The sequence below is a fragment of the Mirounga angustirostris genome, unplaced genomic scaffold (assembly GCF_029215605.1).
Source record: "Mirounga angustirostris isolate CCGP_5_RB_7025 unplaced genomic scaffold, mMirAng1.0.hap1 SCAF_6, whole genome shotgun sequence".
NCBI lineage: Eukaryota > Metazoa > Chordata > Mammalia > Carnivora > Phocidae > Mirounga > Mirounga angustirostris.
The window spans coordinates 137,694,253-137,720,459 of record NW_026991714.1 but is presented as its reverse complement, the minus strand read 5'-3'; the positions used below and the strand labels follow the sequence as shown (position 1 = coordinate 137,720,459).

The 26,207-nt window shown below is 44.4% G+C and overlaps 1 protein-coding gene across 33 annotated transcripts in view; it reads right to left on the bottom strand.

Moving 5' to 3' along the window:
- The window catches only part of TCF7L2 (transcription factor 7 like 2), a 198,206-nt gene that overhangs the window by 96,911 nt on the left and 75,088 nt on the right, over positions 1-26,207 (bottom strand). For all 33 annotated transcript variants that reach the window (XM_045878834.3, XM_045878849.3, XM_045878850.3 and 30 more), the window contains one exon: positions 23,293-23,394. In XM_045878834.3, coding sequence (XP_045734790.1) covers positions 23,293-23,394 — 102 coding nt within the window. The remainder of the gene's footprint in view (positions 1-23,292; positions 23,395-26,207) is intronic.

Genomic DNA, 26,207 nt, shown 5'->3' with positions numbered 1-26,207 from the left:
AGTATTACAAGTCATCACAGAGCTTAATCCTCATTGGCAGAGTTTACGCCTCTCCCTTGAATTAAGGAAATGTGTCTGAAAAGCAGCAGGTTATCTAGTGAGCATCCCGGGTAAAGACACGGGGCCCACACGCCTCCCCAGAGGGGCAGATGGGATTGCTGCAACGCATGAGTTCTTCGTGAAATGACCAAGCGCCCCACTCCAGCAACGGGGGGCCGTGCCCCATCAGCAACCCCCAAAGTCACTAGGCTGTCTCTTGAAAAGAGCCATGACATTGAGAATTTGACTTGCCTGAAAGGGGGGGTCGGGGGGGAGGTGATCCTTGATTAACTGATGAAAGCAGGGGAAAGGGCAAGCATAAGACACAAAAAAACTTGACCATGGATTCCCAAGAGCTCTAGAATATTTGAGTTAATCAAGAATCAAGGAGAGCTTCGTCGACGGCCACCCCTCAGACCTCAGGGCTCCCAAAGAATGTGAGATCTCACTCCTAGACAGGAAGTTCACTGTGGCTCAAAGAGGCCAGGGCTCCCCGCGAGCAGCCTCCAACCCATCCCCACACCACAGTCGCCCCACTCCGGCTCTGGGCCCTTGGAGTAGCAAAGTTGAGCCCTTCCCGGCAGCGCCTGGCCTTGGGGACGCTCCCGCCCCAGCAGCGACACTCTTCCCTAGGTATTTTGGGCACACCGCGATCACACGGCGTACCAATTTATTCTTCCGCATCTAGAAACACAGTCTTCTGGGAAAAACATGCTCTTTTCGGTGTGGCCGGGGAGTTTTGCCACAGCTTGTAATTTTGGCTAAGGAAGTGACTTCCTGTCTGACAGGAGGCAGGAACCAAAACTGACTTTAGCTGCTACAAACCTCTGGCTTAGAAGTTAAAAGGGAGAGAAAGGCAGCCACTTCCACTTATCAGGGAGTCCGAATCCGGGTCTTCCAAGAACGCGGACCTCTCCCCTGACCCCTATTTATTAAAACAAGTTTATCTAACAAACAACCCCAGTGCATTCTGTCCCGAAAAAGTAAGCTTGGTCTCTGCTTTTGTAACAACACAGTCCTTTTAAAGCTTGTAAGGACATCATTACCAGTTGAGTTTTGAACTTTGCCCAGATAAAGGCTGATACACTAGGCTTTGCTGTTTGGTTCTCGAATCAAGTAAATGCAAATGTGAATAGACTTCCGGACCTTCTTCGTCCCCAGTCCTCTCTCCAAGATATACTTATTTTTCCCCCTTTCTTTATCACTGAGTAGTAGAATGTGTGTTGTTTTGGAGAATTCCTACCACTTGATTTTTATTCCATCCAGGCATTTTCAGAGAAACAAACACTTAACAGGATATTAGCTGATAGCTGAAATTTAAATTGTTATCAGAAATTCGGCTTCCCTCCCTGACCCCACTGCCTTTGTCACTGGAGGCCGAAGGCTCACAGGGCAGCTATCTTTAAAAATTGACAATGTACAAGGCTAACATTCAAATTTTAGAAGAAATATCCTTGTTCTTCCTTCACACACACACACACACACACACACACACACTCCAAAAATATGGAGTTGGATGGCAGATAATTAAAGAGAACACTATCTGCACTATTCCCATCACTTACCAACACGTTTAATAGTTTCTAAATAAAAATGTGATTTTCTTCCCCCCCCCCCCCCAGCAACTTCCCAGCCAGCCTTGGGCAGTAAACAGTTAATATTCCACTCTCCCCTGCTGCCTTGAAAACCAAGGAAACAATTGAGACATTGTCCAGCGAACAAGACTCCCAGGGACTGACATTTTTGTTTATGTCCCAGTTCTCGGCCTGTCAATTTCCACTAGGCTGCCTGACCCGCACCAATACGGTCCGCCGTGAGCTGAAAGGGCTCCGCTTCATTTATTTTATTAAAGCTTCGGTGTCTGTTTTTGATTCAAACTCCAAACCTCCCCACCCCCGCCTTTTCCCCAGAAAGTTGCCTCCTAACTCAGAGGCTGTGTTGCAATTTCTTCTTGGGACACGTTGCCAAGAAAAGTAACAAAATATTTTTGAATACCAATGTTTGCATGGTTTTGCCAAAAAAAAAAAGGGGGGGGGGAGGAGTACCTGAACAAGTCACCCAGCCTTGAAAGCCTCATGTTTTTATGGAGTCTTGAAAATATTCCGCTGAAATGTGTCCGTAGGAGTGGATACCTACATGGTGATCTAACGTCCACAAACTCCGGCACTTCAGAAAACATTTAAAAATCCACAGATACATCCAAAAAGCCCAAACTTCACATTCAAAAACAAAAAGGGTACATCAATATTTTCCTCCCCACTGATGTCACTACCTGGCTAATTACACGAATGACAGCCCTGGAGCGCCCTCCTCAGCCCTTCCTCACCCCCCACTGCCACCCCAACGCTGCCCTTTCTGGGTGTGGGGACCGCATCAGGAATACTTAGAGGCCCTGCTTCTGACACTTCAGCTCCATGAAATGCACATACAGCAGTGAGCATGAACCAAAGCACACCCTATGTGGCAGCTTCGGGATTCAGCTGCATATGGCATCGTGCAAGATTTACCACGGAGTAAAGGCAGCAAGCTCTCCTGCTGCTTCGTATCAAATCCCGTCAGTCGGTGCTTGGGGGTCTCCCTCTTTCCCACTGGCTCAAGCCCACCTCTCCACATTAAGGTGCTACGCGTGCACGCGCGCGCTCCCAGCCCCAAAACCTGGAACTTTAACAAGAAACAGGATACTCGAGAACTTGAAAGCCACATGGATCCAGCCTCCCTTCGTCCCCCTTGATTGCTCCAGTTAGAGACATAGCCCCTCTTTTCACAAGCCCACCAGCAAGCAAAAGGCTGGGGCTGGGGCTGTCCTGGGGCACCACTGAGAAGTCCACATTGTCCTCGATTCTCAGGGACCCCTACCCAAACTCGGTGCGTAAAACCACATTTTCTAACTACCCACCTCTACCTTTCTTTCCCTCTCACCCTTTCCAAAAACAGCGTTTGGCTATCTTCCCATTGCGACTCTTTGTTTAGAATTGAGGATCCCCCACCCCCTTTTCATCTCTGCTCTAAAGGGCCTCTTCAGACCCTTTCAAAGCCTCGCAGCCTCCCCAAGCTCAGGTCATCAGACACTGAAATAAATGGTGATACTTTTATGGCATATTTGAATGTAACAAGCCATTCTCTTTCGTTTCCTAAAAGGAAGCCCTGTTGGGCAGTCACAAGTTATTACTGAACCAAGGTTGAAAGACAGAATCCCTAAGGGCCAAAGGTAAGATTGTAACATTTACAGCCACCACGTTCTTCCCCCTTTTAAGGTCCTAATGAACCAGCTTAGGGCATAGGCAAAGCATTAACTCCTTCCTGCCAGAAGCTTCCATTTGCCCTGCTAGGTGAGACTCGCGACCCTGGCACCGCCCGCCGTTCAGCTCTCAGCTTGGACCCAGTCTTCTGGAGGAGCCCTCCCCTTGCCACCCCACCTACCACAGCCCTCAGCCCATGGTCCTTCTCTGTCCTGCTGTCCTGCTTTATAGTCACCATAGCTCCCACCGCTATCGGAAATGACCTTGCTCATTTTCAGCTGGAAGGGGAACACACAGAGTAAGATCCTGGCCACTGGCCAAACAAATACTGCAAAGGTCTGACCTTCTAGCTAAGAAGAGAGAAGCCATTTCCTTTCTTTCTGGACTTCAGTTTCTTCATCTGTAAAATGGAATAATAATAATAAACAATAATATCTACTCTCCAAATGGCTCTACAGATTGAAGTAATACATGTAGAATGTGACAAGTAAAAGTGGTCAAAATATAATTTTTAAATTATTTTTATTTATTTTTTTATTCTTTTTTTTCTCCATATTATTTGTTCACTGGTTTGGGTCTCTACACCTCTCTTCCCTGCCCGGCCCCCCTCCCCTGCAATGGTAGAACAGAAGCTCCATGAGAAGAATATTTTCTTGCCCAATGATACACTCTCAGCCTGTCTCCTCATGGGTGACCAACTAAATGCTTGTTGGGAGGGTGGGAGGGAGAGAAATAAAGGGGGAAGGTGGGTGTTTCCAGGCAGACACCTGGCCTTTCAGTTTGAGTGATCAATAATCACCTACTCACAGCAAGCTTCTTCAATGGACACAAAGGGGCAAAGACAAAAGGATTTTCATTGGTTGTGAGGTCTGTGGTCTTGAGACGGACTGACATCAGACACCGTTCAGTGCTGACCCCCCGATTTCCTCTCACCTCCAGGAGGTCGAGTTGGGGAGATGTTCGGAAGGGCCTGCTCGGCAGAGGCCCAATATAGGGACCACGTCCTGAGGAAAGCCCTTAACTACCCACCAGGCGTCCTCCCCCCGCCCGCCCATCTGAAGTGACGATGCTTTTCCAAGTGGTGAATGAATCATGTCAGACCAAAAGCCATTTTAAAAGTACACTTTGTAAAAACCCCATACTACAGCACATTTCATTTATTAATTATGCTATGGATTAGGGATCAAAGCGGTAGAAATCTCAGTGTACTCGAAATAAACGGCTTTTGTGGTTACCTAAATCCTCGGAGTCCCCTGGAATGTAATTCCTTAGGCAAAAACAGCTTCCCAGACGTCTTGCTACCACCACCCTCCCTAATACAGAGGAGGGTGATTACTCAGCATCAGACCTGCATGATGCAATTGTTGGGGCTTTTAACGTTTTAGCCATATGAAACATGGAGCGATTCCTTTTGAACCACCCTCCTGGTGATGGGTTTTTTCGTTTCTGTTATTCAATCTCAAGTCCTTCCCCTTCTTCAGAAATTTCTGCTCTCCACCCTCACCCCCTCTTTCTTCCCAATTACATTCAAATTGAAAATACCATACAAAGATGTTGGAACTCAGACAAATTTCCAGTAACTTCCAAGAAGGAAATGGGGTACAGCATGAAGCACACAAGCTTTGTGGTCAGAAAGATCTGGATTTGAGTCTTAGCACTGCCACTTGCCTCGTAAATTTACCTTCTTTAAGCTCTGGTTTTCTTATCTTTAAAATGGGGATAAAACTGCCTACTTCAAGAGGGGCTGTTGGAAGATTATAGAAAGCTTCTGTCCAGAGCCCGCACCCAGTACCTCATCTATATGTGCCCAAGAGTTATTTACTGCCCCTCTACTTCCATGTTTTCCAGATAGGAGTCTGGTCCACAGTTTCTGCATCTCGCTCCAAGTGAGTCGTTTTAATATTTAAATTTTGGTTAAAAAAAAAAAAATCCTCTGATTTAGATTCCTACCATAGAAAAGTAATGTTTTTAGATGTGGCTATCAGAGAGCAGACACCTAATCAAAATCACAGTTCTGCACAATTTCTTAAAGTAAGTACAAAATGAATGCATGGAGGATAAGATTAATAAATTTGAGTGCATTAAAAAAAAATCAAAACTTCATTCTTTATATTTAAAAACCCATCTAAGCAGGGTTTTAAAACATCACAGACTGGGACAAAGTAGCTCCAATACTTAACCAATTCTCCGACTTATATAAAGAGCTCCTATAAATCAATAAGGAAAAACTATCTGATTCTTTAAAATGTGCAGAGGATTAAACCAGGCAAGCCACAGAGGAGACAATAAACAAATGACAACAAGAGTGTCAACCTCAGGAGTCAAGGAAATGCAAATTAAAACATGATACGATGTCACCACACACTTATCAGATTGGCAGAAATTTAAAGTCTGACAAAATAAAGTGTTGAAAATGTGGGGAGAGAAAGTGTTTACACACTGGTGATGTGTGTACTAATTCATCCAATCGTTCTGGAGAGCTTGACATACCTCGTGAACTATGGTTGAAAACCAGCCATCTGTGTCCTACCAATTCTTCTACATGGTACAAACCCCAGAGAAATGCTTTACATGTGGCTACATATGCCTACCCCAAGGATCATTACTGCAGCAATAACTTCTTTAAGATTTTGTAATCATTTTTCTTAAATCATTTTTTAAAAATATTTTATTTATTTATTTGACAGAGAGAGACACAGCGAGAGAGGAGACACAAGCAGGGGGAGTGGGAGAGGGAGAAGCAGGCTCCCCGCGGAGCAGGGAGCCCGATGAGGGGCTCGATCCCGGGATCCTAGGATCATGACCTGAGCCGAAGGCAGACGCTTAACGACCAAGCCACCCAGGCACCCCTAAGATTTTACAATCTTAAAAAACTGTAAGGAACCCAAATAACTCAGTACAGAAATGGGGAAACTGGTACACCCATACAATGAAATAGTACATAACAGTTAAAATGGGTGAAATTCAAATGCAATGTTGAATAAGAGAGACAAGCTGTAAAATATTATGAAACATGAAACCACTCACCTAAAACTTAAAAGTTACTAACATTAATTATAATACTTTGTAGATATAGACATAGATATAGATGTATGCAAGCCTGGACTAGGGAGACACCAAATGATAACAGTAGTCATATCTCAGGAGGGGAGATCATGGATCCCCTCCCCAGGGAGGGACACCTAGGTTTGGTTTTGTTCTTTTGTTCTTTGTTCTTTTTCTTTGTTCACAAAGGATTAGATTAATAATTGTTATTTTAGGTAGCAGGTAATGAGTGTGTTTGTTCTATTACCCTTCGTCGCTTTCACTACATTTTGTTTTAGAAGAGCCAACCATCTTAGAAAACTCCACTATGTAAAAATCCAAATTTATACAAAAGATAAATGAGAGAGCGTATATGCCTGGCCCCAGATGGTCGTGATCTGAGAAAAGTACCCACAAAAGCCTTCCGCCCAATGTAACTTACCAGAAAGATTTGTAATTTGCCCTCAAGTTGGCAGGTACACACCCACATTGTGTGAAGGGAGGTATAATTTGAGCCGAATGGAAGGCTCGTCTTGATACAAATCTCCTTTTGCTGGTTCCTTTCTTCTGCCAAGAGTTCATACGTTTTCCTCCTAGGAATCCACAAAGCCTCATTTCCTCAACAGGAACTAACAGCGTCACAAAGGCACGACAGGCCTGGAGTTTCCTGGTGCTGCAGCCTGATGGGCACCGGCCTCCAGCCCGGTCTGTGGCCGGAAACCTGCCCCTCCCTGGCTGCGTGCTTGCTCTCCGGGGAAGCAACAGAACACCTATCAGTGAGAGCCCCAGTGCCGGGGCCAGGCTCCCCGCATTCGAATTCCAGCTTCACCCCACGTCACCTTGGGCATGCCATCCCCCTGCTACATTTCAGCGTCTTCATCTGTAAAATGGGAAAGTAACAACAGCTAACTCATAAGGCGCTGGGAGGGTTAAAGGGGACTATCATGTAAATTACGCAGAAGAAGCAAATTAGTACAAGAGTAACTAGTAAGTGCTCAGCAAACCTCCAGTATTACCATGATCTTGAGTACATCTCTCCATTCCTCAGTGAATCCACTTCTTAAATGTCACGATGAAGGCTTTGCACCAAGAAAATTACTAAGTTCCTTTGCAACATGTTGAGTCCAGGACTAAGTCTTGAGAGTAAAAGAAAAATCAGGAACAGAAGAGCTAGCAGGACAGTGAACAAGGCTCGGCTCTGTAATTTGCAATCCTGGTGGAACTGAGGCTCTAGGACAGTGCATGACAAAAAGGTCCCCCAACCCCTTGCCTTGGCTTCAGTTCTGGCCTCTGGTATCACACCCCTGTGCCTAGCAGGATCCCGACAATCCCCACCCTTGGCTCCATAACCAGCAGGTTCCATGTTGCCAGCTCAAAGCCTTTGGAGGAATTCACACAGGCATCCAGACACCAGAACAGTTGGCCAAACCCAACCCTGCTGGCCTCTGTATGCAGTGCTGGCCACCTCTGGAACCCCAGCCCATTTTCCCCACGCCAGCGGCCCGCCCTCTGCCCACTCATTTATTCCACACAGATGTCCAAACGCGCACTAACTCACCATAGGTCCTTACTGCCTCTCAATGGGTATACTTTCCACATCATGTTCTGAAACTTAACCGCGAAAGACTGTTGGCTTAAGAGCTGTGCTTCTATCTCACATCAGCCCTGGACTCCAAGTGTGGATAATAATTCAGGCCAAGAGTCATCACAGGTACGCACCAAACAACAAACAAACAAAAAGCCTACCCTTCCGAATTAAAAAGTTGAGATAGCATTAAAGTGATCACCCTCTTTAGATACATCTTGACTTCTTACCGGGCAACTTATAATTTTAAGGTCGGAGGAAGGGAGCAATGTGGAGTCCTTCTTTTAGTAACTGTCAAAAACAGCACTATGTACCCTGCAAACTTTCACAGATGTGATGCACAAAAAACACAGGCTGAATCTGTGTGTCACACTTGGTCCCTGGCATGTCCTGCAAGACCTATCAATCAGGGACAGCAAGGAGGCATCCTAGCCATGGGAAGAACCTGGTGGAGCCAATCAACACAGGTAAGCCACACCAGCTCCTAATAAGCCTAGCTTCATCTGCTTGGACACATTCTCATTCCTGGTTCTGATGAAAAATGTTCCTCCTTCCCACTTCCCACTTCTTTTAGAACTGGTTTTTAAGTGGTGAGTCACAAGAATTTCCTTCACTGTGACATCTTAATGGACATTTCCCTGGGCTCTGATAGATCCAATAAAGGGCTTGATTTCTGACACTTTCCCCCCAAAAAAGGTGACTGCCTAAAGCAGAAATGACAGCTGTGAAACCACTATTGTCTATCCTTCTTCACCCTTGACAGATATTAATCCATTAATGCATTGTTTTTCCTGGAGCCCTGACATAGAAGGCATCAGAATTTCTCTCAACACAATGCTCCGAGCAGACCCCACCCAGCCTACAATCTAGGTGCAAACACCATGCTCTGCTCAGAGTCTTTGGAACAATAGTTTTAGACTTTGGGAGTTACAGGATCTTTTCACAGCTTACAGGTATTTTAAGGAAAATGGGTAGACCCTTCACCAAATAGTAAAGTGGTAATAATCAATAAATCACACAGAAATAAACACCTGTATGCTCAGCTTGCCACCAATTATCCTGATAAGAAAGTAGTGCTTCCAAAATAATATAAGTAAGTGTTAATAAGTAGAGGAGATCACTGAGGTCACAGCGGCACCTCCTTATTTATGTGGGTTATTATCACATTTTTCAACAAAAAGAGCAGTGCTTAATACTATTAATTAACTGCTTATTCCTTAATTGTCCCCAGGAACAGAAGAAATAAAAGCTTTCGGCAGAGTATATCTCTGAGAAACTAAAAATATGAAAACGGGAATTTTATGAAAATACCTTAAGTTCATTTTCAAAATTCCCCCATGACCACAAGAGCAAACCATGGAAACTGCTTTTTTCCCCCCACACAAGCCTCTGTCTCTAGAAATTCTTTGTGGCAGAAAATCATGGAGACTATGTCTCCCTCTTAGGCAACTCTCAATATTAGTACAAATCAACCCATTCCTGAAGAAGGCAAGTGGGTCCCATTTACGTTGGTCCCTCTTTACACAGTAGCAGAACAATCAGTTCATGCTCCAGCACTTCTAATTCAAAAGAATTAAAAACTCAAAAGAAGAAACAATGTTTTTATTATAAGCCTGAGGCTTTGAAAACTATTAGTTAAAATTCCTTGGGTTGTAAGTGACAGAAAACATCTCAGACTAATTGGCTTCCTAACTGGATAATCCAAGACTGGAGCTGGCTACAAAGAATTAAATGGTATCACCGAGACACTCTTTCCAGACCATCTTAATCTTCTGCAAATGAGCACCCTCCATTCGGGGTATGTGTGTGTGTGTGTGTGCTCGTGTGTGCACGTGACCATGTGTGCATGCATATGTGTGAAGGCAGTTGCAGAGTCACAGATTTATACCCTCTCTGCCTAGTGAAGAAGCCTAAGTATCTGCTTAAATAACATGCTTCCCCTTCTGCCCCATCACATGTCTACATGGATCAAGAGAGTAGGGAAAGTTAGTTCCTTACAGCTGAGGGGCTGGGGGAGGATGCTGTTAGCAGCAAACAATGGTGCAGAAATGTCCAGAACCCTACTCCATTTTTTAACATTTGGTTTCTTATCCTGGAAAAAGTCGGTGCACAGGCATTATTCTCAGTACCTGCAAACAACTGGATTGTTTCAGAAGGAAGGATAATAAAGAGTGTATCAGTCAAGTGCTTCATAAAAGTGGGAATGGGAAGGGGCTTGAGGAAGAATGGAAGAGAGATACTTGGCTAGATTCTAAAAATGGAAATGGTTTCTACCAGTCAAACTTACCAGTTTGATCTCTGACAATGCCTTGCCCTGATCATTGCAATTCTGGGTTTCTGACATTCCTTCATTTATAGGCTTTGGCTGAAGGGGGCTGCTAGCTCTTTCCAAAAAAATATTTTTTTTCGGGCGCCTGGGTGGCTCAGTCGTTAAGCGTCTGCCTTCGGCTCAGGTCATGATCCCAGGGTCCTGGGATCGAGTCCCACATCGGGTTCACTGCTCGGCGGGAAGCCTGCTTCTCCCTCTCCCACTCCCCCTGCTTGTGTTCCTGCTCTCGCTATCTCTCTCTCTGTCAAATAAATAAATAAAATCTTAAAAAAAAAAAAAATTTTTTTTTTCCTGAGTTTCAACTGAATCATTCCAAAGGTTCTCCTGGGAGCCCTTCTGCCAAGCTATGGTCCCCATTCTGTTACTGTGATACTTTTTTAAGATTTTATATGTTCTGTCTCCACCCATCAAGGTTGGCTTCTCTGAGTCTGAAAGGACTGGGAAAACACATCTCAGAATCTTACATGTGCCCCTGAGTCAGGCCTAACTTTAGGAGGTGTGGTCCAAAGACAGGCCTTGAGAATGGGCACCAGCCCCGCCACCCTACGTGGTCTCTGGAGGCCATGAAATGGCCTAGTCCCAAAGCCTGTGATGCAGCCTGCCTGCCTTCCTTCTCTAGCCTTCGTAAACATTTGCTACTTTCTTCACCCCAGCACCCGGGCTACACAGACCATGTCCTTGCGAGACAAACAGCCAACAGGCAACTCACACCCTTGGAGCAGGGAGAACAAGATGCTTTTGCCCCACTGCACTTGGATACATGGTGACCCCATCTCATCCAAGCCTATTAAACAAGCCTCAGTGATGCACTTAATCACGGCCTCGATCCACCCACTAAGCAGGCTCTGGCTGGAACAGATTGCATCATACCACCCAGAGTTCTTCACAAGCTTCTAAATGCAGACAAGATACAGCTGGACAGACTGCACGCTTTTGGAGAAGGGCAGGGCTCAGATGTACTATAGTCGGGAAGCATCTGGGTCCTGCCTGGGTTGGGGATGCGGGGGGAGAGACCCAGACATCTGCCACATCCTGCTGCACTAACACAGGATTGATGAAGGGGGTCTCACTCAGACTATGTGCCCACCTATTGCCCCCTGGCCCTCTCTCCTCCAGCCCCAGCCAACACAATACTCCAAGCATGCCCAGTGCCTGGGCCCAGTTGCTTTATACACTCTCCATTCTGAGCCCTTGAATCTCAAAGTCCCACCTTTCAGTCGGGTGACAGGACCAAGTGCCTGCTCATAGCTGCTCTGGGTCTCTTTCTAAAGACAAAACGTATCCTCCAGATTCTCAGTCAAGGTATGTGATATGATCTGTCCAAGGATTTAAAAGGCCACCTCAGGTACGGGAATGAAGCACAGGGACCAAGGACAGAAGAGGGGATGTCACAAAGGTAGGAAGGGGCGGGGGGAGGCCAGGGCAGACACTCCAGCAACATCCAAGTGAGCCACAATGGTCACTGTGGTTGGTGATGGCGGAGGTGGTGAAAAGGGGTCAGATTCCACAGTATTTTGAGGGCAAAGCTGATACAGTATGCACATGGATTATGAGCCCACAGGATAGACCAATGGGTAGAATGTGGGATGTGAAAGCAAAAGAGGAGTCAAGGTTTGGGGCCTACACAATTGGTGGATGTTGTTCATCTTTATTGCAATGTTGAACACAGAGACAACAGGTTTGATGGTGGGGCAAGGGTGGAAATCAAGAGTTGGATTCTGGACGTGGTAATTTTCCCATGTTTATTTGGCATCCAAATGGAGGTTGAATCTGGCACTTAGGGGACAGCTTGGGGCTGGAGCAAGGACCTGGATTAACTGTCTGAATATGGCCATTCCTGCCTATGGAATCCTGGGCAACTCAGCTAACTCACTGGACTTTCACATCCTTCTATGCAAAACGAATCTAACAATAAACTTTCCCAGCCCAACCCCTCTAGGATCCCCCCCACCCCCCGCCTTATTCCCAGTATCCTCCAAGGGCCAATTCTAAAATCCAGGTGTTTTCTCCCTCTATATTAATTTATTAAGAGATGAAAATTGGGCCTGCAAGCCACTAACAAGCCAATCACAAAATCACTCCACATACCCTACAACATCATTGCTGAAAATACCCATTTCCTATAATAAATAATCAAGCCCTGGATTTCCCAATTGGACACTCTCTTAAAAAGTTCAGGCACGCCACGTCAAGATTCCTAAAGAACAGTTTAAATCAAGACTGGAAAGAGATAGAAACCCTACAAGCCTGACCTTCTGGAGCTTCTGTGTTAACCATGTTCCACATAAATGCTACTATGGCGATTTCACACGCTCCACTGCAAGCTGGAATGTATAAGGGTGGATTATCAAGTTACTGGCAAACCGTGCACAAAGTCATAACCCAAAATTATGCTTCTCCAAAACACGCTACCCCATCAGGTAGAAAGTACACACGTGGACAAGCTCTCGTGCTAACCAGGATGAGTCTGAACACACTAAGATAACAATGAAGTCACGCTCATTCCAGACGAAATCAACTCGTGTCCCTCACCAGAAACTGGTTTTCTGCTTAATTAACGAAGCACCACAGTGGGAGGGGCGGGGAAAAAAAAAAAAAAAAACCACATGGAAAGAAAAACCATGGGGCTCCTTGGCTTCAAGAAACTTACAATCTGGTTGGAGGCACAAGCCCCGTACACAGAGCTAATCAGCAAGGGAAGAAGTGACAAGCAGGACAGGATGGGTGCCAAGTGAATACTTTTGTTTTATTTACTGGGAAGATAAACATAGGCTAAAACCATGAGTTGAACTCTAAGTAGAACCATGTTGATTTAAAACAGGCTCCCACGCTTGGTAAACAGAGCAGGTGCTGAAACTAAAACAACTTTCCCGGGTCTGCTCCAGTCCTGTCTGTAAAGATGCCGAGAGGCATTCTGGGGTCGGGCAAGCGTTAGGTACTGCCCCGAGTGTCCAAGCATCCAGAGGACTCAAGATCCTGCCCTAAAGAAGCTCGCTGACTGTGCATAACCAGTGCTTCCCTAAACCTCTTTTCCAGTAACCTTATTAACACTCGGTGAGACAAATGTCAGAAAATGCGAGCCCAGAGCTGCCAAAGACTTTTCCCCCAAGCACAAGACACAGCATTGAGAAATGGTCAAGGATGACCGGAGGCTGCCAGCCTTACGCTCACTGTGATCTTAAACACGGCAATAAATAACATCTTTGACAAGTAGGTGTGTTTTCCCAGAGACACAATCCAGAAGCATATTCCCTTGTTTTGTTGTTTTTGTTTTTAAAGATTTTATTTTTAAGTAATCTCTGCACCCAACATGGGGGCTCAAACTCACAACCCTGAGATCGAGAGTCCCATGCTCTACTGATTGAGCCAGCCAGGTGGCCCCACAGTCGTATTCCTGATAGAGCTCACACACAGCATCAAACACTTCATTAACTATCTGCCTGATAATATGCCATTAAAAAAAGAGATATTAAAACTTAAAAACAACAACAAAAGAAAAACAAAAGAACTGTACAGTTCTTTGAGGTTATAAAAAGTATACTCCAAGACTTCTAAAATAGCCCTAAATGTGCTTCGTAGATTCAGGGGACTAATAAGGTGCATCTGAAAAGTTATACTGTGGGGGGCGCCTGGGTGGCTCAGATGGTTAAGCGTCTGCCTTTGGCTCAGGTCATGATCTCCAGGTCCCGGGATTGAGCCTCATGTCGGGTTCGCAGCTCAGCTGGGAGTCTACTTCTCCCTCTCCCCCTGTTTGTGTTCTCTCTCTCTCTCAAATGCATAAATAAAACCTTAAAAAAAAAAAAAGAATACTTAACTAAAAATGTAATTGTTCATCAATTGGCAAACTGATTAACCAGTGATATGCATATAATATAGAATACCATGGAGCAGTTTAAAAAAGAATGAGGTAGAATTATACAGATAACGGACGGGCCTCCATTTGTTATTCGGGTAGTTAATTGAAAAAAATAATAATAAAATAAAATAAAAAACAAAAGGCTACAGTGTGAGCTATCAAAAATGAATATACATAATTCTATAAAACCGTGATAATGTCAGTTGACTTTAAAGCCTCCAACCATTTAAGAAGCAATTTTTTTTTTTTTTAACTGTTTTGAAGATGAAAGGTCTTGGGAAAGCCAAAGTGAATGCCTTTGGGTGGGTCTCTTTTCGGGAGCTCAGTGGTGTACAGGTAACATTCTTCCAGGAAAGCTGAACTTTTTGTTAATTCCCCGGAGACATTAAAATCAGTCTGATCATGGTAAATCTAACTCTCACACATGCTGATAATTGTAAAAATTGAGAGCTTTCAGGAAAATATTTGTGGCTATAGATCAAGAAATTTTTAAAGATTTTGTTCTCTTTTACCTGTCTTCCTAAGAATCTGTCCTATGAAATAATAAAGGAACAGGGTGAGGGGGAGGATGGCACAAAGATTTATGGGCAAAGATGTTCATCACAGGATTATTTAGAATAGTAGAAACAAAAGGCATAGGATACTCTAAAGGCCCAACAATGTGGCACTGATTAAGCAAATGGGTGTACGAGCATATTAATGGGCTGCTCTGTGATCATTTAAAATCCTTAAGAATTTTAATGATATGGGGAAGTGCTTATTCATTACAGCAGTTTCCTTTTAAATAAATACAAGGCTGCAAATATTGAGCACTATTACAAGCTCAAGAATGTTAGAAACAAATATAAGTATTAATGCACTCAGGAAAAAGTCTTAGGAGTAAATATACCAAATATGCCAATTTATTCATAATGTAATCTCTGAGTGGCAAGATAATGGGCCAGTTTCCAAACTGCCTATAATGAACACAAATTTTATGAATGAGGAAAGCGGCATCTAAGCATTAATTTCACTGGCTTTAGGGGTAAGGTTTTTGTTTTGTTTTAATAGAAAGATCGCAATTCCCATCCTTAAATAGTTGAGGATCAGTCACTGAAGATGTGAATTACAATGGAGGATAATCTTGAACAGAAGACTTGGTGATGAAGGAAGAACGTACAATAGCCCCCTTCAAATTTCCAAGATCGGTAACCGGAAGCGTGAGCGGAACAGGACGCTGAAACATACCTCCAAGAGTGGGCATTTCAAGGAGAGACCCTTCGGCACAACAGAAAGTCAGAACTATAAGAGCCCATGGTGACCCCAAAGGAAATGGTCTACATCAGGAGACGGATGCCCCATCTCTGTGTTCAGGAACACTGTGGCCAACAGACCCCTTCTGGACAGTGATCCAACAACAGAAGGGACAGCAGTGGGTGACAGGACATGTGATGGCAGGTTGTGAAACTTTCCGTGATTCTAATCTGAAGGGGATACAACCAAGCTTATACAATCCTCCCAGGTAGAATATTTTCTGTCTCCACAGTGCTCAGCAGCCACACCATCAACTCAAACCTCAAGAACTTCAGAATTCCTCATCATAGAGTCTTTTCTGGAAAGAGAGAAGGAAGCTTGGACTTTTAACTAGAGACTGTTTGGGCTGAATTACTCCACTCTCTCCTCAGAGCACGACTGATCTTATCCACCACTTCTTCCCCAAAAAAAGATAACCCGGTGGCCTGCTCCTCAATATTATAACACTCACAGCTCTCCTTACAAAAACAACCGTATTTTTGCAGTGCTCACAGGCTCGCTCCAGATCCTCAGACACAATATACACCCTTACCGCAGTTTCCGTCTGTGAAATGGGAAAAATCTGACTCAGCTGCTGCTAGGAAACACATGCCAAGTATTCTAGAAAGTCTGGCTGAGTCACAGATAAAAGCGGAAAAAGACAAACCAAGGGGAAAGTATATACACAATGGAGGGAGTGGAGATGGTGCACAGGGAAAAGCTTTTCGGAAACCAGCACTGGTTCATACCCTCACATCACCCAGAGCTTGCCTGCCCTGGGGCAGCACGCCCTCCCCACCCACATGTGTCAGCACCCACCTCTGCCCATGTCAAGGACACCCAGAACCCAAACCCTAGCCAACCTCATGTCCCACTGTCCAGTGGCACCAGTGAATTCTCCTTGAGCCATGCCCGCCCCGTCCAGCTCCTGGTGCCCCACCCCCCACCCCAGGCAGCGCTGGGCATACCACACTATGCCTCTTTGTTCATCTTTCCCCACCATCGTTGTGGTCAGGGGCTGGGAGGATGGCAGGTTCTGGCTGCCCTGTCTCACATCCTGACTCCCACAACTGGGCAAACACTTAACCACCCCCACTTCCTCCTCTGTGAAATAGGGGCCACAGAATATCAGCGAAGCACCTAGAACAATGCCTGGCACGTAGGACGTGTTACTGGCTGATTGTTATAATCCTTTGTCATCGACTCCACTCTCTCCTAGGGTCTAGAACACTTTTTCCCACACAGTAAGCAACCACTAAATATTTGGGGGATCAGGGAAGGAATCCATGATTGATCAGTGGTAAATGCAAGGTCAAGAGAAAGACCAATAAAAGCTACTTACCTAAATTTGGGAGAAGGAAAGGGAGATTTCTCTAGCCTACCCTAAATATATTCTAAATAAATTTAAATTTAACAGATCGTTGACGTTACTTTTCAGGGACTAATTAAAAGTTCGGATTGTTCCCATTTCATCCTGCTGTGGGGGTCATGAAACCCAGGAGCTGAATCTCTCCAAAAAGGCAACTCTTGAACTGAAGACCTTCTTCCAAAGACGGTAAATGAAATAAACTAACAGGTACATGAAAAGCTGTTCAACATCACTAATCATCAGGGAAATGCACAAGGAGATACCACCTCATACCTGTCAGAAAGGCTATTGTCAAAAGACAAGAGATGACAAGTGCTGGTGAAAATGTGGAAAAAAAGGCGAACCTGTGAACTGTTGGTGGGGATGGAATTTGGTACGGCTACTATGGAAAACAGTACTGAGATTCCTCAAAAAATTAAAAATGGAACCACCCTTTGATCCAGCAATTCTGCTTCTGGGTAGATACCAAAAGAAATGAAAGCAGGACCTCAAAGAGATATTTACACTCCCATGTTCACTGCAGCATTATTCACAATAGCCAAGATACTGAAACAACCTAGGTGTCCATCAACAGATAAATGGATTTTTTATTTTTATTTTTATTTATTTTTTTTTAAGATTTTATTTATTTATTTGAGAGAGAGAGAATGAGAGAGAGCGAGCACATGAGAGGGGGGAGGGTCAGAGGGAGAAGCAGACCCCCTGCTGAGCAGGGAGCCCGATGCGGGACTCGATCCAGGGACTCCAGGATCATGACCTGAGCCGAAGGCAGTCGCTCAACCAACTGAGCCACCCAGGCGCCCCAGATAAATGGATTTTTTAAAGTGGCATACACACACACACACACACACATATACACAATGGAATATTATTGGGCTTTAAGAAAGAAGGAAATCCTGCCATTTGTGACAACATGGATGGGCCCTGAAGGTATTATGCTAAGTGAAATAAGTCAGACAAAGACAAATACTAGATGCTATCACTTACATGTGGAATCTAAGAAAAAGCTGAACTTACAGAAACAGAGTAAAGTGGTGGTTACCAGGGGCTGGGAGGTGGCGGACACGGGGAGACATTGGTCAGAGAGTACGAATTTCCAGTTACAAAATGAGTAAGTTCTGGGGATCTAAGGTACAGTATGGTAATTATCATTATATACTTGAATTGCCTAGAGAATCAATCTCACATGTTCTCACGACAAAAAAGAAATAGTAATTATGTGATATTAGCTAACCCTAGGATGGTAATGTTCCAATATAGAAGTGTCTCAAATCAACACACTGTATACCTTAAACTCATACAATGTTATATGTCAGTTACATCCTAATACAATGTTATATGTCAGTCACATCCTAATAAAGCTGGGATGAAAAAAATAAATGAAAAAAATAAAAATACAACTCTCCCACCCCAAACTTGCTCCATTCAGTGAATGGCATCCCCACCCACCTACCTTTGACTCTTCTTTCTCCCTCAATGCCAACGTGTGACCCATTGGCAAATTCTGCTGATGATCCCCCCGAATCTGTCCACCTCACCATAATCCCCACAGCCAGCAGTTTAACACAAGCCAAACCACTCATGGACTTGCCCCGGTGGTTAGAATCAAACACCAAATTCTCACCATATCCTACCCCAGGCCACTCTCCCTCATCCCTCAGGACCTGCAGCCATCGTAGATGACTTTCTGCTTCTCCCACAGCCAAGGTCTTTTTCCTTTTAGGAACTTCATACGTGGTTTTCCTTCTGCCTGTAATGTTCTCCCATCTCCTACCCCTTCCTTCTCTCATCCCTTTATCTGGCTAACTCTAATTGATCCCTGAACATCTCATTTTAAATGCCAATTCCTCAGGGGGTTGTCCCAGCCTGGAACCCTCACCAGCTTCTCAGTGGAAATCTCATGTCCCTGTCACACACCGTCACAGGACCTCTATTCCCCTGGGCACCTGGCACAGGTGGATGCTGCGATGATTTTGCTGGGCCTCAGCACCTAGCACAGAACCTCCCAGCACACAAGCACCCAGCCGAGCAGAGGAGAATACAGGCCACGCCAAATAATCCATCGAAACATCCACATGTATTTAAAAACCAATAGGATTCTCTCAAAGCAGTTTTGCTTATTAACTATGAATAGGTGCCCCTTCCCCCAAACTCTTCAGACACAAAAAGCAAAAGTTTCACCATGCCCTCTGAACTTACTTGAAAATGCTCAACACAGGCCAGCAGAGACCCTGCCTGCAGCTTTCCCATCACGCTGCATTTCATAAGTTTTCTGCCCTCTTTCAGCATTTAAGCAATAACAACAACAACAAAAAGTACACCCCCACAGTCTGGCAGGCTTTGCTCCTCGGGATGCAGACTGCTTTCTTATCCCATACCTCAATGCTCATTACACAACAAAACGCACAAGACCTGGAACGACTAGAAATTCAGCCCAAGGTAAAATTCCACATTGACTTCAAAAGGAAGCCCCCAAGATAAAATGGTAAGAACTTTTGAAACCTTTTGCCATCTTGTAAGATACATACTATACCAAAATACCACCATTTTTGGTACAGAATCTATTTTTGCTGGGTACAAAGGAAATTAAATGAAAGTCTTTGTATAGCAAAGACACCAGGGGTGGTGCCCGGCAAGGGCGGTTCCTAACCCCACAGCGTATGGACTGCCTGAGGCGAGTAGGTCAACACTCAAGTACCACCACTTAGCACAACCCCACTGCGTGGCCGTCATGGGGGGTGGGGGGGTGCACACAAATAATTAGAAATATAAATTTAAAACACCACAGAGAATGAATTAGGAGCTAGTTGTGTGAATCCAAAAATGGGCCTGGGGAGGCCAGGAAGAGGAGAGGGTCCTGGAACCTGAATTTCTCAGGGGTGTGGGAGGGGAAGAAGGGGGAGAGGGAAAGCAAAGGAGAAGGAGGGAGAGAGATGGATCTCTTGCATAAATTCCTATTTTCTGGCTAGCCAAAAAAAAAAAAAAAAAATTCAAGACAGCATCTTGGGGAATAATTTCCTCTCTCTTCTGAACACAGATTGGGAACCGCTGGATTATAATAAACAAGATGCAGTATCAGTTACAGTAACTAAAATTTGTGGGGCTTGCTTCTTAATTTAAATATTATTTGATCAATTGAACTCTACTTGTCAAAAATATTTATTCTTGGGGCACCTGGGTGGCTCAGTTGTTGAGCGTCTGCCTTCAGCTCAGGTCATGATCCCAGGGTCCTGGGATCGAGCCCCGCATCAGGCTCCCTGCTCAGCGGGAAGCCTGCTTCTCCCTCTCCCACTCCTCCTGCTTGTGTTCCCTCTCTCACTGTGTCTCTCTCTGTCAAATAAATAAAATCTTTTAAAAAAATATTTATTCTACACGTCTACTTTTTTATAATGTGGTAACCCATGTACCACATGAAAAAAAATCTAGGTTAAAATCTTCTGACAAAAAGCTTTAGTTTAAATTCCCATGTGAAAATTTCTGCCCCAAATGGGTACTGGAGAAAGTTATTTTCTTAGCAACCGGTGACAGTGATAGTCTCTAATGATTACTGACAAACACTGAACACTTCTCGAGTTTCAAAAGAAAACATTAGAAATAATTATGAAATAACTTGGCCCAGAAATTACAATAAACCCAAATTTCAGAGAAATTAGGAAGCAATCCTTAGACAATTATTTTGAAATATGTCTGATGAAACACTGCGATGTGACGACGTTTTCTTTAAGAGAATGAAAAACAAAACGAGAGGAAGAACCCAGGATCTGGAGCAGAGTTAGCCATCCACCAGCGGAGCTGAACACAGCCCAGACTATACACAGACCCAGATGATACCTCAGCCCTCCTCCAGAATGCGCCCTTGATAAATACAGACGCGCTGTGCCTGCCAAACTGACTTTAGCTGGCGCATTGCCCTATGTCCAGTGAAAAGGGGATCATCCATTCATAGTCCCAAGGTGTAGGACTCCTCTGTTCCCAAAACTGTGTGTGACCACTGGATGGGTACAGAGGTCAACCATCACAGCCCTTCTTCCACCTGACCTGCCCATGTCCCTCTGCCAACCCCTCCCACTCCAGCACCCCCTCCTCACCCCTTACTATCAGGTGCAGACTGCCGAAATGCACAATTACGGGGCTAATCCATACAACCAGACACCATTCAGTTGTCAAAGCATGAGGTACGTCACAAATTTGCCTTCCTTTTAGCCCAGCTGATGGCTTTTTCTCCTCTGTCCCGCTCCCAGAGCCCACCATCCTCCACAGCCTAGAACCTCTATGCAGTGGCCATTCCCCAGGCCCCAGGAGCACAGCAGAAAGCACGAAAGTTGAGGCGGCTGGCTGTGGCTCCTTGGGACAAGGGTCTCCATCTGAAGTGTGGCGAGCGCTCCAAGTGGTGGAAAACACACCTCCTACACAGCAGAGGTTGAAGGAACCTAAGTCCCCTTGCGCTCCCCCTGCTAAAATCTACACTGGATCTGGGTAAAACATCTTCCCATCTCCTCAGATTGTTCATTTCTAAACATGAAAAGAAGTACTTCGGGTCTACACTGGGACCACTGGTCCTGGGGGCTATCTGGACCTCTCTCAGAGTGGGTAAGCCCCACTCTCACCCTTGGGCGATGGTCACCGGAGCGGGCCCGCAACCTCCATCCGCACCCACGAGGGGCCGTGTCCACTCTGAACCACTTCTAAGAATGGCACCTTCTCTCCACTCAAAGAGAAAAAAAGCCTCCGAGAGATTTTAAAGATAACGTCCTTTCTCTGTAGCTTAAAAAAAAAAAAAAAAAGAAAATGTAGCAGCCCTGCCAAGCATTTCCAAAAGCAGAGAAATAAATTTCAAAGCCTAGACACACAATGGGAAATGCAGGGAGGCAGGAAAAGTGAAAAGGACATGCTTCCTCGTTTTACCCTGTAGGACACTGTAACTCTTGCACTTTTTAAAAATCTTTGTATATGGCTAAAATGGTTTTTATAGGGCATTCACGTTTCTCAGAGAAACCTGCATCAGAACCCCAAACCAACAACATCCTGCCACCTATGACGCTGTCCCTGATGATGACCCAATTTATAGTTCGCAGAACAGAACCAGCCACAGAAAAGTTACTTTCTACTCCCTTAGGAAGGAACATGCCATGAGGCCCCGGAAGAGGAGCCAAGAACTGGGTCCCGTCCTCGCTCTGGCCACTAACTCAGCGTGTGACATTGGGCAGTTCACTTAGGGCATCTCTGGGCCTGTTTCCTTTTCTGAGAGCAGGTTGGGCCGAGATGATCTAAGGTCGCTTCCAGCCCTGAAATCTTGACATTACAGGAGCATGTGTAATTATGAGCATCCATGTTACTGTGGGGCTGGAGGAAGGAGGAAGCTTCTGGAAAAATGTCAACCTTGCTACGTGCCTCATTTATAACATAAGAATTTGTAGAACATTTTCACACATGATGACTCAAGATGTGGTTTAACGGAAATAAATCACTTTGTAATAATATACACATACATATATATTTAATTTTCATATAACAGAGGCATAATTCATTAAATAATATATACTCAATTATAACAAGCTACAAAGTAAGGTGGCAGTTAGCCTGAAATCTGACACAACGCGTCTTAAGATTTTTCTGCTTAATAAAATCATTTTGCCATTTTTAGAAATTACAAGTAACATCGAGGCAAAATATATTAATGGGTAACATTTTGTGTTACTTAAATAAAAAATACATGAATTATTTCATGCTTTGCATAATTCTACCTGTCATAGATTCGTTATAAAAATGTGTCTTCCATTAATTATTTCAAAAGTAGGAAGTCCAGCTCATGATATAAACAGATGGAAGAGAATATTCTAATAAGGCTGAGCCATCTTCTCAAGAGGTTAATTTATAAATTCCACTTTCAGAGCCTACAAAATCCAAAAGTACATTAAAAATATATGTAGACACACACTTTATGTTGTAGCCTCACTACTAAAACAAATGTTTCATATGTTAAACCCACGGGCTCTCAAAGCCACGGATGTACAGATCAAGTTTAACTTAAGCCTTCCCAAATTCATTTCTACTCTCTGTTTACAATCAACCAGCCCAGATAAAATTTGCTGATGCTGATGTAGAATGTCACTTGCCAACAATTAAGATAAATGGGAGTGGGAGGGGACTGGAAAGTCTGAAATCCAGCGCTTCCATTTTGAATTTTCTAATTCCCTCTTCTGCAACTCACCTCCACTAAATGAGTTTTTCAGAAAAGGATCTGGGGGTTGTGTTTTTTAAACAGCTTTGGCACCACTTTGTCTCCCCCAAACCATGGTGATAGTGCCCCATTAACTGGAGACCACGAGGCTAAACTAACCCAACACCAGGAGGAAAGGGTGGTGGGAAGATCTAGAAAATTTCTGGGTGGGTAACAGTCACTGAGGTCCAATAGCAGAAAACAAATTATCTTCTAGATATAAACCATATCCAAGACTATTCCAAAAATATATATTTTTAAAGAGAGAAAAACAGATAAACAAGGCCTGTTATCAACAAAGAATATTTTCTTCATCTCCCCCCAGTAAAGGAAGCAATGGCCTTTGTAAGGTCACTTACGACAATGTGTGCCGGCGACGGAGAGCGGGCATCCTTGAGGGCTTGTCTGCTCTGGAGGGTCCCCGCCTGGACATCAAGCAGTGGCCATTTCATCTGGAGATACTGGAGGGAGGAAACAAAATGAATGTGGCAAATGAATTTAGAAAAGAAACGCAAAACCGCTATCCCAAGACATAACTTCTGGGGTGCCTGATATACAGATGAGAAACTAAAAGGAGTAAGGACATGCAAATAACAACACAGAAAAAACGTAAAAGCATGCAAATAACAACAATATCAACAGAAGAATCATGCCATACCAACAGGTTCTTCCTTAGAGCTCACGTTCAACAGGTAGGTACGTTTATAGAACATCAACACTATTAGCAACTATAGAGTTTGGTCTTTGCATCCAAACGTCAGGCTGGCTCCAGATTACATGATTTCATTAATCCTGCCTCATTTAGAGGGAAAAGTAGAGATGCAGGAGAGACAAGAAGGGAGAGAACACAGGCCTTCCAAAGGAAGAAAGCAAACAGGAGTCTCAAGCCAGAGGCGTCCAGGAGACCATCAATTCCAGACCTGCTCTTTCAGTGACCTTCATTTCTAAAATGCCCTCATCCTTCACTCTAAAGTTGAGTGTGTGTATATATATATATATACGTGCAACTGTCCTTTAGTAGAAACTACTCCAGTAGATGAGGATGGAACCCCTCATCCAACCCAAAAGCTTATAAAACAAAAATACTTCTCAGGGCACCTGGGTGGCTTAGTCCGTTAAGTGTCCAACTCTTGGTTTCAGCTCAGATCATGATCTCAGGGTCTTGAGATCAAGCCCCAAGTCGGGTCCCACACTCAGCAGGGAGTCTGCTTGAGATTTTCTCTCTCTCCCCCCCCCGCCCCTCCCCCTGCTCGCTTATGCTCTCTCTCAAATAAATAAATAAATCTTTGGGGAAAAAAATACTTCTCAGTAAAAGATGTACAAACAGGGCACAGTACAATTTATACACTCATCTCAAAAGGCCCGAGAAATTCTTAAATATGCACAAGTTTGCCACAGAAATTAACTTAAAGGTATAAGCCAATGACATCTATCTCTGCTCTTCTCTGAGGTGGAAAATACATAGCACAAGGGAAAGGAAGTTACTTCTGTCACAAGTGATACATCAGCTTTCAGAAGGACTTGAACAATCAACTGACCCAACTCCCTACTGAAGAAACAAGGAAAAGTGAGGTGAGGTGGCTTGCCCAGTCACAGAGATACTTAGCACACATATAAGCAACTCCAAGGCATTTGACTTTGGTGGGTAACATCGCGCCAGTTTTACTCAGGAAACCTTCAGACAACTGAACAAAACCGAAGACACAATGCTAAGATTTTGATAAGAACATCATCAGCCTTTCTATCTCTGAAGGCCACCTGTTTAATGCACCAGTTAATGCTTGGAGGGAATATAAGGGGCCATCTTGATCTTTTCAGAGATGCCAAAATGAAATAAATGGCTAGTTTTCATACAAATTGTACAGGAAATTTTACTCAATGAATATTAATTAAACTCTCTGTACATAGCCTTCTTGTGAAGGATTAAGGAGATAGGAAGAGGTCAGCCCTCAGGGAGCTTATCCCCATGTGAGGGAACCAACTCACACTCAGATTAAGTCTAGATAGAAGGTAGTGGAAATGGCAGAGACTCAGGGAATTGTGCCTAGGGAATGCCAAGAAGAAAGACAGGATTTTTGAGTAGAGACTGGGGAAGGCTGCACAGAGTAGGTCTTGTTAAGTCAAGAAAGATTTCAACAGAAAGAAAAAGGACAGCCAAGGGCAGTCCAGAAAGAAGGAAGGGTTGGCTCAAATCTCATGTGAAATAGAAGGGCAAAAGCCACACACAAGCTTTCCCATAGGCTCCTTAAAGATATAACTGTCCAGCGAATTAAAACCAAACACAGTTACGCCTAAAACTAGAAGACCCTGGCCCACAAGCTACCTGCCAAAGTGCACAGCCATTTTCCCAACCTAGATCTGGACAAGGCGAGAGCACCTCTACAACCTCAACCTTCTGTTACCCAGAAGGCTCTTGTGTGAGGGAACCTGGTTACTGGTTCTGGTGACTCACCACAAGACCTTGCATCAAATCCCTTTGCTTCTGTGGACCTCTAGTTTTTCATCAGTCAACTGAGGGGGCTGTTCTATCTGGGATGGGGATGAGGGCGGGGCTGCCCCAGCACTTAAGGATTCTGGACTCCCAGACAGTAAATACCAGCAGGCACCCCACTCCCTGCCTCAGTCAGCCATATAATCAAGCCATTTCCAAGTATCTTCTTTGTCGACAGTAGCATCCCAAGTTGAGAGCCACTGTAATAAATGTTTCCATGGTCTCCCTCAGCCTGTAACTCAAGCCAGTGGGCCATGGGAACCTATAACGCCCCATCTCACCCTGACTGCTTCCCATTCTCACCTGCCACATAAATAGATGAGCCTCATTGCTCAGAACCACTCAATAGCATCATTTCCTTGAGGCCAATCAAAATGGACACCTGCCCATATTCATCTCTCCTCTCATAAAATCCTATGAGGAAAAATGCCAAGCTGAGTGCCACCCACCTATACCTCAGGCTACCCACGGTGGGCAGGGTTGGATTAACAGACAGGTTTCCATCTCTGGCCATCTGCAAAAACAGATTTGATCGCATCCAAATCCCGGCTCCATAGAATTCAGAAATTTAGGCTTTGTTTAAGGTGACAGACCTGCCCTGAGGACCCCACCAGAGAACTGTCATACCCATAATGCAATATTAACGCAGAGTCTTAGAATTCTTATTTTACATAAAAGCTTCATTGTGTGCCATATCCAATCTCCGCAGGCTACCTGCACCACTATTTTTATGAGCCTACATTTCAGCGCTCCAAGCCTACAATACACATAATTTTCAATTAT